Source organism: Scardinius erythrophthalmus (assembly GCF_964197995.2).
Source record: "Scardinius erythrophthalmus genome assembly, chromosome: 7".
Lineage (NCBI taxonomy): Eukaryota > Metazoa > Chordata > Actinopteri > Cypriniformes > Leuciscidae > Scardinius > Scardinius erythrophthalmus.
The window spans coordinates 27951415-27969103 of NC_138227.1; the positions used below are offsets into that span (position 1 = coordinate 27951415).

The 17689-nt window shown below is 43.3% G+C and overlaps 1 protein-coding gene across 1 annotated transcript; it reads right to left on the reverse strand.

Annotated features, from left to right (window-relative positions):
* Positions 1–13036: 13036 nt before the first annotated feature.
* LOC308693013 (C3a anaphylatoxin chemotactic receptor-like) lies at positions 13037–16093 on the reverse strand. Its single transcript, XM_081369696.1, has 2 exons — positions 15995–16093; positions 13037–14744 (listed from the first exon to the last, which is right to left on the reverse strand). Exons 1-2 carry the CDS (start codon positions 15996–15998, stop codon positions 13705–13707), a joined length of 1044 nt encoding a protein of 347 aa, XP_081225822.1. The 5' UTR covers positions 15999–16093; the 3' UTR covers positions 13037–13704.
* Positions 16094–17689: the final 1596 nt, after the last annotated feature.

Consider the following 17689-nt stretch of genomic DNA (forward strand, 5'->3'; position numbering starts at 1 on the left):
TTGCGTTGAAAACGCTGTGGGAACACTATTTAAAACGCCGTGCTTGTCGTCTTTGGCCAATCTGACTCACCGAGAGCTCCAGGAAGTACAGAATAGCCTAGGATAAAGAGACCGAATCTTCGGGCCCTTAGATATCCAAACAGATAAAGCTGGGCCAAGGGCCAGTCTTAAGAATCCCACAACACGAGATGACAACCAGTGTCTGAGTCAAAAACTAGTCTGGGTCCACAGAGCCAGCGTTAGATAGAGACTACTCATGCCTATAAGGCAGGTACCATAGAGGTCTAAGATGTGGAAGGAACGGACCAGCCGGCCGCCGCATACGTTATATAGCGCATAACGTCCTGCATAGACATTTTCATAACTAGTCTGGATCCATAGAGCCAGGGCCTAGCTAGAGAGAATTCGTACCTGCGGAGCAGGGACTTTTGGGTTGTAACGTTTCACAAATGTGGACGAAACAGACTAGCCGGTCGTCGCACAAGTGTGACAAAAAGAATGTCAAAACCAGCCTGGGTCCGCAGAGCCAGAGCTTAGATAGAGAGAACTCGTGCCTGCAGAGCAGGAACTTCCAGGTTGTAAAATCTCACAAATGTGGACGGGACGGACCATCCGGCCGCCGCACAAATGTCTTTGATAGGAACACCACTTGACCAGGCCCACGAGAGGCGTTGGAGTGAGCTCTAACACCTATGGGACATGTAAGGCCCAGTGAGGTGTAGGCCAGAGCAATGGCATCCACTATCCACCTGGACAGCGTGAGCTTCGTGACAGGAAGACCTTTGGTTCGGCCCCCGAAGCAAACAAAAAGCTGTTCAGACTGTCTGAAAGAGGCTGAACGCTCTAAATAAATTCTCAAAGCTCTGACAGGGCAGAGTGTGAGAACATCACTGAACTCTTCTGAGGTGGGAAGAGCAGACAGAGAAATAACCTGGGCTCTGAACGGAGTTGAGAGCACCTTAGGAATATATCCATGTCTTGGCCTAAGGATGACCTTAGAGTCATTGGGGCCAAATTCCAGACAGGAAGCGCTAGTAGAGAGCGCCTGTAAGTCACTCACTCTCTTGACTGACGCCAGTGCCAACAGCAGGGCGGTTTTCAGGGAGAGAGGTTTTAGGTCGGCTGACCGAAGTGGTTCAAAGGGAGGTCCCTTAAGAGCCCGCAGAACCAAAGAAAGGTCCCATGCTGGGACAGATGGCGGCCGAGGCGGGTTAAGCCTTCTGGCGCCCTTAAGGAAGCGAACTATAAGGTCGCATTTTCCTAAGGAGGCTCCGGCTTCCAAAACATGCTGTGCAACAATGGCTGCTACGTATACCTTGAGAGTGGAGGGGGATCGACCCGCATCCAGCATCTCCTGGAGAAAGGATAGCACTCTTGGAATTTCACAAGTGTGTGGGTCGAGGTTTCGAGCTAAACACCAGCTGGAAAACACTGACCATTTATGGTGGTAGAGGCGTCTGGTAGACGGAGCTCTAGCTTCCCTGATCGTGTTCAGGACGCCCTCTGGGAGGTCCTGGGGTACCCGTTGAGTGGCCAAGCGTGTAGGGCCCACAAATCGGGACGGGGATGCCATATAGTCCTGCTGGCCTGAGCCAGAAGGTCGCGCCTCACTGGGATTGGCCAAGGGTCTGTCACAGACAGCCGTATCAGCTCCGGAAACCAAGACTGGGTTCGCCATAGAGGAGCTATCAGGAGCACTGCGCATTTCGTGTCTCTGATCCGTTCGATGACCTGAGGGAGCATCGAGACCGGAGGAAAAGCATAGAGGGGAAGGCTGGGCCAGTCGTGGGCCAACGCATCCCTGCTCTTTGAAAAGAAGATTGGGCAGTGACGATTGTCTTCTGAGGCGAAAAGATCTACTTCTGCCTTCCCGAAGACCTCCCAAAGTAGGAGAATCGTCTGAGGGTGGAGAGACCATTCCTCTGGGGGAACCCTGCCCCGAGAGAGCATGTCTGCTCCCGTGTTCAACGTGCCCGGCACGTGAGCTGCCCTGAGCGAGCGCATATTGGTGTGAGCCCATAACAGTAGCTGGGTGGCTATGGCAAGCAGGTTGCGGGACCTGAGGCCGCCCTGGCGATTTATGTAAGATACCCGAGGTGCTAGCCATAGCTGAAGAGGACGCATGCGCAGTAGGCCTAGTTGGAGTACTGATGATGCTGAGGCCATAAGGCCAAGGATCCTCTGAAACGTTCTGAGGGGTGCATGAGAGCCCTCCGTGAACGATGCGGCGAGCCGCTGAATCGATAGAGCACGGGCCGGGGAGGGCCATGCTCTCATAAGAACGGAGTCGAATACTGTCCCCAGGAACATGATACGTTGGCTGGGTGACAGAATACTCTTTGAAAAATTCACCCTGAACCCTAGACATTCTAGATGGCTGAGGAGCCAGGCTTTGTGAGTATGTGACTCCGCCTCTGACTGAGTCAGAATGAGCCAATCGTCGAGGTAGTTTAGAATGCGCATTCCCCGCTGTCTCAGGGGGGAGAGAGCTGCATCCATGCACTTCGTGAATGTACGAGGTGCCAGAGCCAGTCCAAACGGTAGAACCGTGTACTGGTATGTCTGTCCCTCGAAGGCGAATCTCAAGAATGGCCTGTGGTGGGGATTCACTTGAATGTGAAAGTAAGCGTCTTTCAGATCTACTGAGAAAAACCAGTTGCCTGGGCGAATTTGCGCCAGTATATGTCTGGTCGTGAGCATCTTGAACGGCCGTGACATGAGAGCCTTGTTCAGATGTCTGAGTTCTAAAATGGGCCTCAGGCCGCCGTCTTTCTTCGGAACGAGAAAGTAACGGCTGTAAAAGCCTGACTCGCTTAGAGAAGGGGGAACCCTCTCGATAGCCCCTTTTGCTAGCAGACTTAATACTTCGGTGCGGAGGACATGACGTAATGTGCTGCTGACCGAGGTTTGAACCACAGCGCGAAAGCGCGGGGGTCTGCGTGCAAACTGAAGCGAGTAGCCGTGCTTTATGATGTTTATCACCCATTCTGAAACTGCTGGGATAGCCTGCCAGGCTAGAGCCCGAAGAGCCAGAGGCATCATTATATCTGGAACGCCCAGAGACGGGGGCTTGAACTGATATGAAGTCAGGGGAGAAATTTTGCTCGTTTTGTGCTCTGTGTGGGTCGCTGTTAAAACAGCGTTTGGGTGCAGGGGTGCGTAACACGTGACGGGCCCATTGTCTGCATACACAACTGCTCCAGCCGCCTGAACTGAAGAGGGAGCTGTGAGAAGCACTCGAGCGATCTTCGGGGCTGGTCCGGCCGCGGCGGGACATAGACCCCTTTCCCTGCCGGTTAGGACGGCTTCTTGGGCTCATGGTCGAGCGTCAGCTTCGGTCGAGGGCCCTGGCGCCTGGGAAACGGGAATCGTTTTGCAGGCTTCAGTCGTCGAGTGGTGTCAGCCGCGGAGAGGGGCTGGAGAACCTGAGACGCGGGCTTTTCCGGTCGCGGCGTGCTCTTGGGGCGCCGTTGGACCGAGCTAGAGCGCTTGGGCAGGAAGTGCCTCATAGCACTTGAAGCTTTCTGAGCCACCGTGAAGCGATCAGCGAAGCCATTTACAGAAGGGCCGAAGAGACCGGATGGAGAGACTGGAGGAAGTCGAGGAAGGCGGTTTTGTCAGCGTCCCTGATCTCTGTTAAAGTAAGCCACAAGTGGCGCTCTAAGACAACCAGGCTAGACATGTTGCGGCCCAGTGCTTGCGCGGTGGTCTTTGTGGCCCTCAGCGCCAAATCTGTAGCACTCCTGAGGTCTTTGAAGGTGTCTGGGTCCGGGCCAGACTCGTCCATAGTGCGGAGGAGCTTAGCTTGAAACACCTGCAGGGTCGCCATAGCGTGGAGTGCAGAGGCGGCTTGGCCGGCGGCAGCATAAGCGCGGATGGCGAGAGCCGAAGTGGTCCTGCACGGCTTAGAGGGGTGCACGGTTTTAGCCCTCCAACTCCCAGCAGTGAGAGGGCATAAGTGTGCAGCGACCGCTTCCTCTAATGGAGGGAGAGAAACATACCCTTTCTCTTCAGCGCCGTCGACAGAGGAGAGCGTTGAAGAATCTGAAGAGCGCGTTCGCGCTGAAAAGGGCGCGCGCCAGCTTTTAGTGAGCTCATCATGAACCTCGGGCATGAAGGGGGCGACACGTTGACGAGGGGCCTGTTGGCGCCCCGGCAGGTACCATTCGTCGAGGCGGCTTTTGGTAGGCTCAGCTGGGGAAAGCCAGTCGAGTCCCAGTTCTTCGACAGCGCGAGACATGACACGGAAGAGTTCGGCGTCGATGCTCGCTCGAGTGTCAATGGGATCCAGCTGAGAGAGGGGGGCGGGGTCCGCGGAGCCCGACCATTCCTCACTTTCAGATGCCGCCATAGAAACAGCGTCGTCCAGTTCTTCGGACAAACCGAAAGAGACGAGACCTGCCGCTTCAGAAGAGGGGCGTTGGTCGCTCTGGGAGAACAGGACTGGAGATGAAGGCGCGGGCGAAGCGTGCGGGGAGAGACCCGGCGTGCATTCATCCAGATGAGCGCGTTCAGGAGGCCTCTGGTCGCGCCGCTTCTTCCTACGGGGCTCACGGGGCGCCGAAGATGGAAGGTGGGCGGGAACACTCAGCGAGGCGGCGGAAGATCTGGCACGGAGCGTGGCAACAGGCATTCCGTCACAGTGGAGGCAGCCGCCTTTAGTGAGCGCTGCCTCGGCGTGCTCAGGGCCGAGGCAGGCAACACACAGAGAGTGTGTGTCAGAGGCGTGCAGGGAGACCCCGCATGAGTCACACACGGTGAGCGGCATTTGAAACAACGCCGCGCGCTGTGAAAACAGCGATTTGCACTCTTAAAATGCTCTTTTTGAGTTAGAAAAAGGATACTCGTCGGATGCCACAGGGAAACGCTCAGCTTGGCAGACGCCGAGATGCGAAGCAGTTCCGCTGGAAGGCTGTTCGACGACGAGCGGCTTCACTCGGAGAGAATCAGCGACGAGGTGAGTCGAAAGCTGAAGGAGATAAAATCTGTCAAATGGCGGATTCTCTGTGTATTTATACTTTTCTGTCACGTGCAGTTTCGCACGCTTGACTCTGGCAGAGTGCCAAGCGCCCCGATTGGCTTGCGCTCCTCTGCTGTTCCGCCATTGGTTCGTGCAGTTGCTTTGCACAAGCCAATCAGCACGCTCACGCGAGCTTCTAGCTCTCGCATGTGCTGCAGCAATGCGTTTTAAAATAAAGGCTTCAATATTCTCGAGAAAAGGAGTTTTCCCACAGCGTTTTCAACGCAGTAAGAGAGAACGTTCTCGTAAGGGAACTATAATCACTGGCTTCCAGCAAAGGTCATACATGTGTTCACGAGAGAGTTACGTTGTTTTCACGAGTGCCGTCTATTCTCAACTAAGCTTACTCTACGCCTACATCATACGTCAGGTCAGAGGTCACCATTCCATCGGAAGTCAACTCCGGAGGTGCTTAACTCGTACTCCGATTACTTGAGACTATGATGAACGGAATGAGGAAACCCACCACAAAATGATACACTACCTGCCTCTTGATTGTTTCTCGTTCCTGAAATTCTTCAATGCACAGTGTTTGTTGTGCAGAAAGGGAAATCGTATTCTGAGAGATGACTAAAGGCAGGCTGCAAGTGACTGACGCTAACCAAATAAGCAGGCAAATTATCCTTGCTTTCAGGACAGTTCATTTGGTCTGGGACCACACCACCAGCCAGGCGGACAGGCAGCAGTCCAGACTGATCGCTGTCAGCAGGAAGGTGCTGGCAAACATATTCAACACGGTCACCAGGCTGCTCAAGAAGCACATAAAGTTACCAAAAGGCCATTCGAACTCACTGTATTTGTAAATTATACCAAAGATCAGGAAGAATGAAAATAGGAAGTCTGCTACCGCCAGGTTAAGAAACCAAATTGTACTGACAGTGCTTTTCATTTTGAGGCCTGTGATGAAGATGACCAGTCCATTGCCAACAACACCAACTACAAATATTATACAGTTGAGGACAATATGAATTTTCCCTAAGTTATTCACTGTGACAACTGCATTGCTGGTTGATGTTGTCATATTGGATGGGGCTATAGTTTGGTCTGAAGTTAACAAAAAATGCATGTTGAGAATTACAGCAGAATATTGCAAAATGTTGCCTTGTCATTTTAGTAAGAACCACAGCTATACTTACTCATTTTGATATTTGTGGAAGAGGCTGAAAAAAAAAATACACACAAAAAAATATTAACCAAAAATATTTTTAGCCAAACTCTATCTTTAACAGAGTATTATCAACATTTAAGCCTGAATTTAAATAATTTTCAACATACATAGGGTTAAAGAAACAAATTATAATCCACTTAATTCATTTGGAAGGACGAAAATGCTAGAAAACTAAGAAAGTTTTTAACAAAAACTAAAATACAAAATGTAAATTAACTCAAATATAATGCAGAAAAACTGTTAAACATGCTAAACATTTTTGTCTCGGTAAATAATAAGAAAGTTGATTGGAAAGCGGTCAGTACATGTTTCTTTACTTATCCTCCCCAATCGCAGTTAAATATCCTTGTAAGGGGAAGGGAAGAGTCTTTTCACTTATCATATTCACTGGAATCAATTACATAATGCTTTCTGAAGTCTGTCCAAGGTCACTCTGTCATGCTCATTAATGAGAAATTCAGGCGTTTGGCTCATTCTTAGGAAATAAACTATTTTTATATCATTGGTCGCCATGACTTACTAGGAATATAATTCTAATTACTCTAACATATTAGTACCAGTTTAATGTTTATTGACCTGTATTTCTAAAACAACAACAACAACAACAACAAAAAAAACATTGAGACATACTGTATAAATAGCCTTCCTCATTGAGCAATCAATTGTAAGATAGCAATTATTTTGTTGTCTGGTTTATATTTGATTTCAACACCTGCTTTAGTAGCATTCGCCATAATAGGTATTCAGGGCCGGCGCTCCGCACACGCACATCACGCACTGCGCGTAGGGCACCAAGTGCTTGGGGGGGCACCAAAAAATCTGGGTCATGAAAAAAAAGGTCGTGGGTCGTTTATTTTTTATTTTTTTTTGGTGATTTTCGTTTTTTTGCAGAATCTGTTAGTTTTACAAGCCTCTGTATGTTTGAGATAGCAGTATTGGTATATTTAAAAGCGTACATTTTGATTTTGAAATCGGCTTGTTTTTCGGAGATTCTAGCACGCAGTAGGGGCGTGTCATTGTCGGTGTGTATTTCAACTGAATAAGCCGGCGTGGCTACTTATTATGCAGCGCTCTGGCCAGCTCTATCTGATTTCAAAATTCAATGACGATGGACGCAAATAACATTACGATGTCCAGCAATCGATTTAAATAGTAGGTTACATGGGGTTTAATTTGTCGTTTAATGAGATGTAGCCTAATACATGTTGTCTGTCCCAATATATAGATCCGCCAATTAAATTAATGTTTATCTCAATGGTCCAGTGGTAGAGCTTTCGCCAGCCGTGTCAAAGGTTGTGAGTTCGAATCCGCCCTTGTATAGGTTTTTTTTTTCTCGTATAGTTTTTTTTCTCTCATCAAAACGATTAGGCTATGTTCATCAGTGGTTGTATATCAAGCAGGGACAAGCAAACGTTTGCATTATGTTTTGTGATTTCAACAGAATGAATAGAGAGTATTCGCAAGTTGTTTTCACTCGACGCGCGCTTCAATCCGTTGCGTTGCGATTGAAGCGCGCGTCGAGTGAAAACAGTGCGGTGTGTGCGCGAGCCACGCGAGAAAACTTTGTATCCGTAGTGCCACTGATCGCGGCGGCAACGAGCACTTGATTTAAAAAAACACATTTCAGCGCTAGTATCTTATTTAAAAAACGAACGAAATGAATGCTCTGCCAGTTAACTGGAGATTTATTTATTTGTAGAATTGGTCCATTCATGTCGCGAGGGGGAGGGGGGGGGGGCACCACCAAGCATTTGTGCCTAGGGCACCCAAATGGCTAGCACCGGCCCTGTTGGTATTTCAGTAATTCCAATTCTCAATGCGTTTTTGATTTTACTTCACAAACACATGTTAGACCTGACGATTTATAGTGCTTATTCAGGGCTGGTAAATACTGCTCTTGCACAAGGAATCCAGGTTTCTCCATTTACTCTGCAAGTCTGAAAATAAATGGTTCTGATCATGTGGTGATAGATGGATTTATGCTTCTGTATTTTATTTATTCTTAATATTAAATTACAATAATTAGCCTATATAATATAGTCAGTGTTTGAGCTGCCCTTCAAAATATGATTTTGTGCAGTGTTGGGGAAAGTTACTTTTAAAATGAATGCATTACAATATTGTGTAACTCCCTAAAAAAGTAACTAATTGCATTCCTTAGTAAACGGAACAATGAAAACTACTTTATGAAAAGTAAAGTGCTACTCTTGCTTTACTTTTTCTCCCCTGGGCTGGGCTTGCTTGTTTTTCTTTTTAATATCAAAAAAGTTGTATATTTGAAATGAGCTGTCAGCACATTTAATTAATCATACCGAACTGATTTTCACACTTTTTTTTTTTTTTTTTGCTGCAAAGGTCCTACATGGTTCTGCGTATTTTAATATTCATAGTGGGCTTACCAGTAATGGATATGTTGTCCTTTAAGTAATTTAGCTTTAGAGTTTTTGTGTCATGTGGTGATGTCACTTCCTATTAAGTCACTTGCTGTTTGTCCTTCGTGGTGTGATTTTCCACTGTTTCTTGGTGCGTGAAGACCATCGCAACTTCCTCCGTTTTCTATGGCATAAGGACAATGATGTCAACAAGGAAATTGTTGATTATCGAATGAAGGTCCACGTCTTTGGCAATGGGCCATCTCCTTCTGTGGCAATTTACGGACTGCAAAAAGCTATATGAGAAGGCGCACAGGAGTATGGTGCTGACACTGTCAGGTTTGTGGAAAGACATGTCTATGTTGATGATGGCTTGATATCCATACCATCTGAAGCTGAGGCAATCAATGTGCTCCAACGAACACAGGCCTCACTGGCTGAGTCAAACATCCCTTTACACAAGTTTACTTCGAACGCTCAGACAGTCATAGACGCTTTCCCTCCCGAAGATTGTGCTCCAGTAATCAAGGACCTAGATCTGAGTGGAGAAACTTCAACCACACAACGGAGCTTGGGTCTGCTGTGGGAGATCATGAATGACACCTTCACTTACTCTGCATCGACCATTAACAAACCATTCACCCGCCGTGGAGTCCTCTCCACTGTCAACAGTATTTTCGATCCTCTGGGTTTACTGGCACCTGTCACGATCCAGGGAAGAGCCCTTCTCAGAGAATTTACCTCTGAACTGTCAGACTGGGACACATCTCTCCCAGAAGACAAGCTAAGCAGATGGGAAGCCTGAGAGATTCACTCCAAGACTTAAAACAGCTTCATGTTTGCTGTACATATACAACAACTTCACTCACTGAAGCAGTGCACACAGAATTGTGTATATTCTCGGATGCATCGACAAAGGCCATAGGTGCTGTGGCGTATCTGAAAGCACTTCAGAAAGATGGGAAAGTTGAAGTAGGATTAGTTATGGGCAAGGCAAAGCTAGCACCTCTGTCCGAACCTACCATCCCAAGGCTGGAGCTGTGTGCTACTGTCTTAGCAGTAGAGATAGCAGATCTCATTCAGGATGAGCTGGATCTAAAGTTGGATGACATTAAGTTCTTTACAGACAGCAAAGTGGTGCTTGGCTATATTTATAATGAGTCAAAACGATTCTGTTTGATCATGCGTCAAGATCCTTACCTGCATCTTGCCTGGTGCAGACTTCTTGGTTCACCGGTCCTTCCTTCCTGCATCAGCCACCTGCAGAGAAAATACAATTAAGTGAAACATTTCAGCTAATTGAACCTGAAATAGACGTAGAAATCAGACGTCAAGTACAAAGCTGTGCTACTAACCTGGAAGAACCAGAGCTTACCTCTGACCGATTCCAACGGTTCTTCACCTTCACATCCCTAGTAAGAGGAGTAGCATTTCTAGTTCACATGGCAAAATCCTGCAAACACACAAACCAAAACAGAAAATGCAAAGGTTGGCACAGATGTGACTTACCTCGTACTCCGGGTGAAATGGACCAAGCAAGGAATGTTATCCTTCAAGCAACACAAAAAGCTGCATTTTCAAAAGAACTGTCAGCCTTCCAAGCTAACCAGGTAGTATCTAAAAGTAGCCGCTAAACTCAGTCCGATCATGGAGGACAATTTAATTTGTGTTGGTGGATGTCTAAAGCACTTTTAGGTTGTAGCTGCTGAAAATAATCCAATAATTCTGCCCAAAGATAGCCACATCTCCCTACTGCTCACTCGAGATCACCATGAGCAAGTGAAACGTCAAGGCCGTCACTTGACGGAAGGAGCGATCAGGGCAGCAGGACTGTGGATCTTGGGAGGCTAAGCGCTAATCAATTCAGTACTCCACAAATGCATAACCTGATGCAAGCTACGTCGAAAGCTAAAAGAACAACGCATGGCGGACTTGCCATCTGAACGCCTCAAAACCTGTCCTCCCTTTACATATGTGGGGCTTGATGTCTTTGGACCCTGGTGCGTTACAACCAGACGCACCAGAGGAGGACAGGTGGAGAGCAAGTGATGGGCGATCATGATATGCTGTATAAGTTCGAGAGCTGTGCATGTCGAGGTTATCGAGTCTATGGACACGTCAAGCTGCATAAATGCTCTCAGAAGCTTCTTCACACTCAGAGGCCCTGCGAAACAGCTCCGTTCCGACTGCGGTAGCAATTTCATTGGGGCATGCAAGGAGCTTGGAATGGGCAAAAAGGTGCAGAGGTACCTCAGTGAGCAGTTGGGAATTCAATCTACCACACAGTTCTCACAACAACCTTTCATACTTTCACCATCAATGCTCCTTACACAGAAGACAGGAGTTCCACCTCCTCTTGGAGACTTCTCGGACAAGGACCTGTACACAAATCAATGGAGACAAGTTCAGGCTCTTGCAAACCAGTTCTGGTTGAGGTAACGACAAGTGACCAAGGCAATATAAAAACCTTTCTCAGGCCAATTGCAGAAGTTGTTCTACTTCTAAACAAAGACTGATCTAGAGATCTAAGGTTTGGCACTCTCATAAATTCATAGTGACCTCACATAGGTCAGGCAGGGAGTGTGTTGTCCTTTAAGGAATTTAACTTTAGAGTTTTTGTGTCATGTGGTGATGTCACTTCCTATTAAGTCACTTCCTGTTTGTCCTGGTACTGCATGAAAACAATGATACAGACATGGTGTGCTCTCGGTGTTAAATCCACTTGCATCCACCTTAAAGCATCATAGAGGCTATGTCGTAAGTTTACTTATGTGATATTAGATGGTAAAGATCATATATTAGTAGAGATTTTGTTGAAAAGATGTTTGATAAGATTGCTAAAAACAATGTTTACTATTGTGTACAAGCTCACAGCAATGCTAATAGCCTGTATAACTGCTGCTACCGTGATAATAGCATTGTATATTCATGTTATAATCATTCACAATGTAATATTACTCAAGAAATGGACACTGAATATTGCTGTATTGTTTTATTAGAGTTTTCACCACTACATGTAAATGAGGAAGCATGACAGTAAAGCATCAAACTTATTATGACTCTGTCTTCATTTGCATGGTTTAACTTGGTGTTTAGTCAGAGTTTCAACACACTGCACGAGAACACTACCAATATTCTGATATATGATATAAAGTGACCAGACGTCCGAGATCAAAACTGGGAAAATAACCCCCGAAAAGGGAAAAAAAACGGGGACATTTCAAGTTTGACTATCAATCTGAAAAACCTAATGTTGTGGGAACATAGTTAGTTTTTTTTTTCTGTATTTAGCCAGGGACAGGCAACCAAAAAACGGGGACTGTCCCCTGAAACCAGGGACGTCTGGTCACCCTATGATATGTGATAGGTATTGATAGGCTATGATAGGTATTTTGCAAATCACACACTATAAATATGATAGAGAAGCAGAAACAGATAGTGACAGTAAAGTCAGACATGTTAATAAGCTGAAGAAACAATATATGATTATATTATATTAGAGTCTACTTGAAGCTTTTTATATTTGTCTCTTTCTGTCACACTCACACACACACACTGTACTACCACGTTCTTCTGCATCCATCTCCTCTCAGGCCTTGACATTTAGCAGCCCCTCTCCCAACACACACACACACACACACACACACACACACACAAAAGCTTTGCATGAGCTAAAACCCCTGAAAGAGGACTGTTTTGCAGAGCTTCTTTCTCATGCTCCCTTTCTAAGTTACTAGCTAAGCTACAAGTAGCGATTGCCCAACACTGATAATACAGTCTGTGCCACTTGTGTAAAAATCCCCGAGCCCTATTTGTGATGGTCTGCAGGAATATGCTGCACAGTGCTCTGGCATCTTAACTGCTGCTACGCAACACAACTAGGAGTATGACCGGTTCAAGATGGTGGCCGCATTTCTTGCGCCCAGTGGCCAATAAAGCGTCTACTCTCTATTATGTCTATGTTCAATACTCTTACTTCAGCAAAAACAAAAACAAATGATGTTTCACTAAAATCATTGTTGCTTATTATTGTTTAATTGGATCATTGAAGGTCAACAGCAAGTACATTGGTTATTAAAGGTTATTAAAGTTCACTGTTTGTATTGATTTGGAGGAATACTGAATGTGTTTTTGTGCGAGTGAGATGAGAAAATGCTTACATTTAGTCTAGAGCTAAAATAATCATCATGTTCACACACAGCACACACATCTCCTCTGCACTTACTCATGATTTCTCTCATCATGAGGACAGGAGAGCTGTCAGTCAATACATGAGAAAACAAAGTAACTTCCATTACTTATTTGAAAATCACCTGTTGTAAATTTAATGTAACTTTACTAGTTATTTGATTACTTTTCGGATTACTTCGTGACTTTTTGACAACCAACACTTATTATTTTCCATAGTAAAAGCATGGTATGGTTTAACACTGTGACTGTGTTTTATGCCTAATAATAAAGGTCAGACAGCATAAACATTGTTCTTTGTATTTATATATAAAAAAGGGAAGACTACAGACAGCATGTTTCACACAGAATAACTTCAGTTTTGGTGACTGAATAAACATTATATAGTAGGCTACTATATAAACATATAATATAACTAAATTAGCAGTAGCCAATTACAACGTGGCTTAAAGATTGTGTAAAACAAGTCAATGGAAAAGAAATGCATTAAAAAGGTAAAACATATAATATATATAATCAATATACAATAGGTAAAATAATTTTTAAATATTTATATCTACAGGTCTGTTGAAATATTTCCCCAAAGCCATGAGTATACAATAAACATCTGTAGGTTTCCCATAAAAAGCATAAACAATTACAATACAAAGCATTTGTATCATCCCAACCAGTTTAGATGCAACAACACTGACCAATGGCATGAGTTTGATGTAGAGCTATCTGTTAGTCCAACCAATGGAAAACAACGGGCGTGTCGGAGAAACCTGCCTGAAATGTAATTTTAATGGTGCATGAATTACACCTTTGGATTGACTTTAGAACAAACAAGTCTTTGAATCACTGCTTATCTGACATGGGATGAGGGGTTCAAGGCAGCAAAGTGGAAAGCTTCTTAATATGCTTTATCGGATCACTTCAGACTAATACAAGGAATGAATATCTCTGGGACTGATTTTCTAAAAGCATGTTTTGTTGTCCTGGCTGCTGCCAGTTGATGAGAAAGTTGTGTCGTTCATCTTGAGACCCTGTGATTCTGAAAGGCCTGAACAAGTGGATGGGCGAGATGATCGGAAAGATAGATGTTCTTCAGCAAATGCCGTCTCCAGCACCAGCAGTAGAGACTGTTTCAGCTTCTTCTTAAACTCCTCACACATGAACACATAGAGAATGGGGTTCAGACAGCTGTTGAGATGAACCAGGCAGTTTACGAAAGGTCCTATGTGTCTTAGTACTTTTCCAAAGTCACTCCACTTATTCTCCTTTGCAATTATGGTGGACAGCTGTTGAACATGAAAAGGAAACCAGCATATGAAAAAGGCCATGATCACAGATATGATGACCCGGAAAGGCTTAAGCTTCTTCCCCCTTTTGAGACGTTTGGCACGCACTCCGATAGCAATGTATGAAGATGCAATGATCAGGAAGGGGATGAGAAAACCCACCATAAACCTGTATATGACCAAAGACTTGAAGGGTCCTGGATAATAAATGCACCGGTTATTTTCTACATAGCGGTTGATGACAAAGGGGATGCTGCAGAGGACAGATAAAACCCATGCAAATGCACAGATGATCCTGGCTTTGACAAGAGTTCGTTTGTTTTGAGCCCAAACAATCACCCAGGTGGACAGGCATCGGTCCAGGCTGATAGCGGTCAGCAAAAAAATGCTGGCAAACATGTTCAGCACCGTCACGAAGCAGACAAACTTGCACAAGAAGTCACCGAAATGCCAAGCCATCTTGTTAAAGGCAGTAACAATGTAGAGGATGATGATTAAGATGAAGATAAAGTCTGCAATCGCCAAGTTGAGAAACCAAATGGAGTTGACGGTCGTCTTCATTTTGTAGCCAGTCACAAATATGACGAGCCCGTTTCCAACGATACCCAGAGTGAAGACGACAAAATATATGCATATATTGAAGATTTCAATGCTTGAAAAGGCTTCCATCTGAGTTGCATTGGTCTCATTCACTGCACTCAAAAAGGTTGCATTCTCTGCACACAAAAAAGAGAAAGCAAACTGTAAAATAAAGTCATAACATTTCTGATTCTTTCTTTTAATTTTGGTTGAAAACTGAATTAGAAGGATTCATTCAGAAATCCAACTGATTCAGCAATCCGGTTGCAGCGGTTAACAGCTCACTGGAGTTGGAAATGAATGATTTTCAGTTGTGTATAAAGCTGATGAATGTCTTTAAAATAATTTTGGGATAGTTATTACAGCTCTGATTTTAAGTATGAATCTTATTATTGTTGTTCAAATTAGAACCTTAGTTACCAGTTCATTGTTAATCATGCTCAAGATTAGGCTAAATTATATTTAATGAATAATCTCATTTTATTTGTCAGAATTATGGGGAATAAATGTTTGCAAATTTATGATAAAAGGAGTTGCTCAATCTTACCATGATGCCACCAGGGGGCATCGTGTCCTATATTCTTATGTATAAAATGCATGATGTGTGTATCTTTTACTGGGTATTTTAACTCAAAAATATGCTCTTACGCTTTTAAAACAATAAAAAAGAGTACTTATAACACAACAAAGTATTTTTGCTGTCTACAGCTTTAATTGTGGCTGGTAGGTTAAAAGACTTTGACAGCAACATTTGTTGCACAATTCACATGCAACATAAGACAACAAAATTGAACATTGAAAAGACAAAATATAATTTTCCTGCTATTCTGGTCTCATTAATGCTTTCAGACAGTTTTGCATTTAAGCAAATACATTTTGCATTAAGCAGTAAATACAGTTGCAAATGACACATCCTTTCTGACCACAGCTTTAAACCAATATTGACGTACACAGCATGTATTGCACATGTGACTGAAGTTTCTAAAAAACTAGCCAGAGATGCAATATATATATATATATTATTTTTTTTTTTCTTATTTTATCTTAAAATAGTGGTTTACACTGATAAACAACAGCAGGGATGGATGATGAGATCTCTTTTTGACTTCTGTTGGATTAGAGTCTAAAGCTTTTAACTCAACGCCATGCTGCTTAATCTTGATCAAATCAGCAATTCAAAGAAGTCAAGATAATGAACTAAACCAAGGGGTGGAGGAATAAAAAATGCATGTCATTTTGAAAAGGCATTGCAGAAAACAAACTGCCCACATCCCCCACTTCTTTTCACAGGACATCTGTCTCAATAAAACAGAAATTAGCTTGCTATATAATATTAGCATAAACATAGTCATAGCCACAGGAATATTGCATAGATGTAGATTCTTACCCATTTTCAGTCCTTTCCTTCTGTTCTTTCTGCAGGTGTGTGTTATTAAAGCTCACAACAGCGTCTTCACATGAACAATTGGTGGTTGTTTCCCCTTCATTTGTGTGAAAGAGAAAGTGGGTTGGAGTAACACCCACAAGTAACAAGGGAACTATGCTTCTGTAGAAAACTATTTTGAATATCAGCTTTCAAAGTTTAAAGTTACAGTCTTCCATGGCAACCTAAAATCGAATCATATACTTTATTAACATAATCCAGATAATAATTAAAAAAATACAAATGTTTATGACAGCAACAGCAACTAAGAATTAAGGGCAGAGCAGATAATTATAGTTCTGCACTTTGATATTGGTGTTTTGAGTATGATTATATATATAATATTATGTAAAAACAAATGCAAATTTGACGTGCCACATTCTGTTGATAATCTTTCTTCTTGCGTGTTTAAAAGCAGTACAGTGGATGCCATCTAGAGGCTATAATCTTCACTTTATTTTCTTCCTTTATAAATAAACCCTTCTTTGGCTTATTTAAACAAACAAATACAAATATTTCTGCATGATGTATCTTTTACATAAACTGTTTTACTTTGAACAATTTTTGAACTTGGAATTACAGTTCTTCTCATGCTAGGAAGAATAGCTTGTTGTAGGCTACTGCTCATTTGTAAGCCGCTTCGTTGGCTAAAAGCTTCTGCTAAACCAATAAGTGTGAACTTATTAAAAGGCCAGACCTTTTAAGCCATTGAGACTAGTTAATAATTTATCTTCGAAATGGACAAAAAGCACCGTAAAAGAGGTCGATATGGCTCATGCACTTAAATAGTCTTCTTCAGTCAGTGATAGCATTGAAGGAACAGACTTGTGCTTTTGGCCTCTTTATATTATGATACAAGCAAAAAGTTCATTTGAATAAGGCAGAAATGTGTATGCTAAGACCTATGTACATGAGAATCTGCAGAAGCTTTCAGAAAACAAGAAACTAATAGCATAACAAAGTTCAATAATGCAGCAAGAATAAAGGGTATTAATACATGAAGCAAAAATATTAATTTCACTCAGAAAAGAAGTAATCATGCACTTGGGTTCATTGACATGCAATTATAACAGCAATTTTAAAGGTATTCTATGTAACTTTTTTTTTTTTGTCTGAATTTAGTTTTGTTATTTTGTATTTAGTTAAATGATCAAGATTCAAACTGAAATGACTATACCACAGTTTACCCTGACTCATCCTTGAAATCTATTGAAAGAGAACCCTTCCACTGTGATCTGGAATAAAATTAGTAATGTCAGTCATTCCTAGTTTCCTCATAAGTATAAATACTCAGGTTTTGCATTTTTAGCAGTAAAGGAATGACTGCAGCAGGTTACCAGGATGAGGCTGTGATGCACGAATGGGAAATTTGTTTGGTCATGTTTACATAATGCTTTAGCAAACTATTTTATGTCATATTTTTTTTTTTTTTTTAAGCAATGTTTTGAGGCTTCTTATGATTTACAGTGTTTTTTTTTTTTATTCGCTTTGATACTATTTTCACAAGTAAGGTGTTTATATCACAACAGATCATCAAAAGTGCACTTTTTACAAGCATTTCATCATGCTTTCAATTGTGTTTTCAAAATCACAAAGTATCCTTTTCACTACTCAACTGTTTCATCTATTTAAATGTTTGCCTTTCATAATGCCATTACT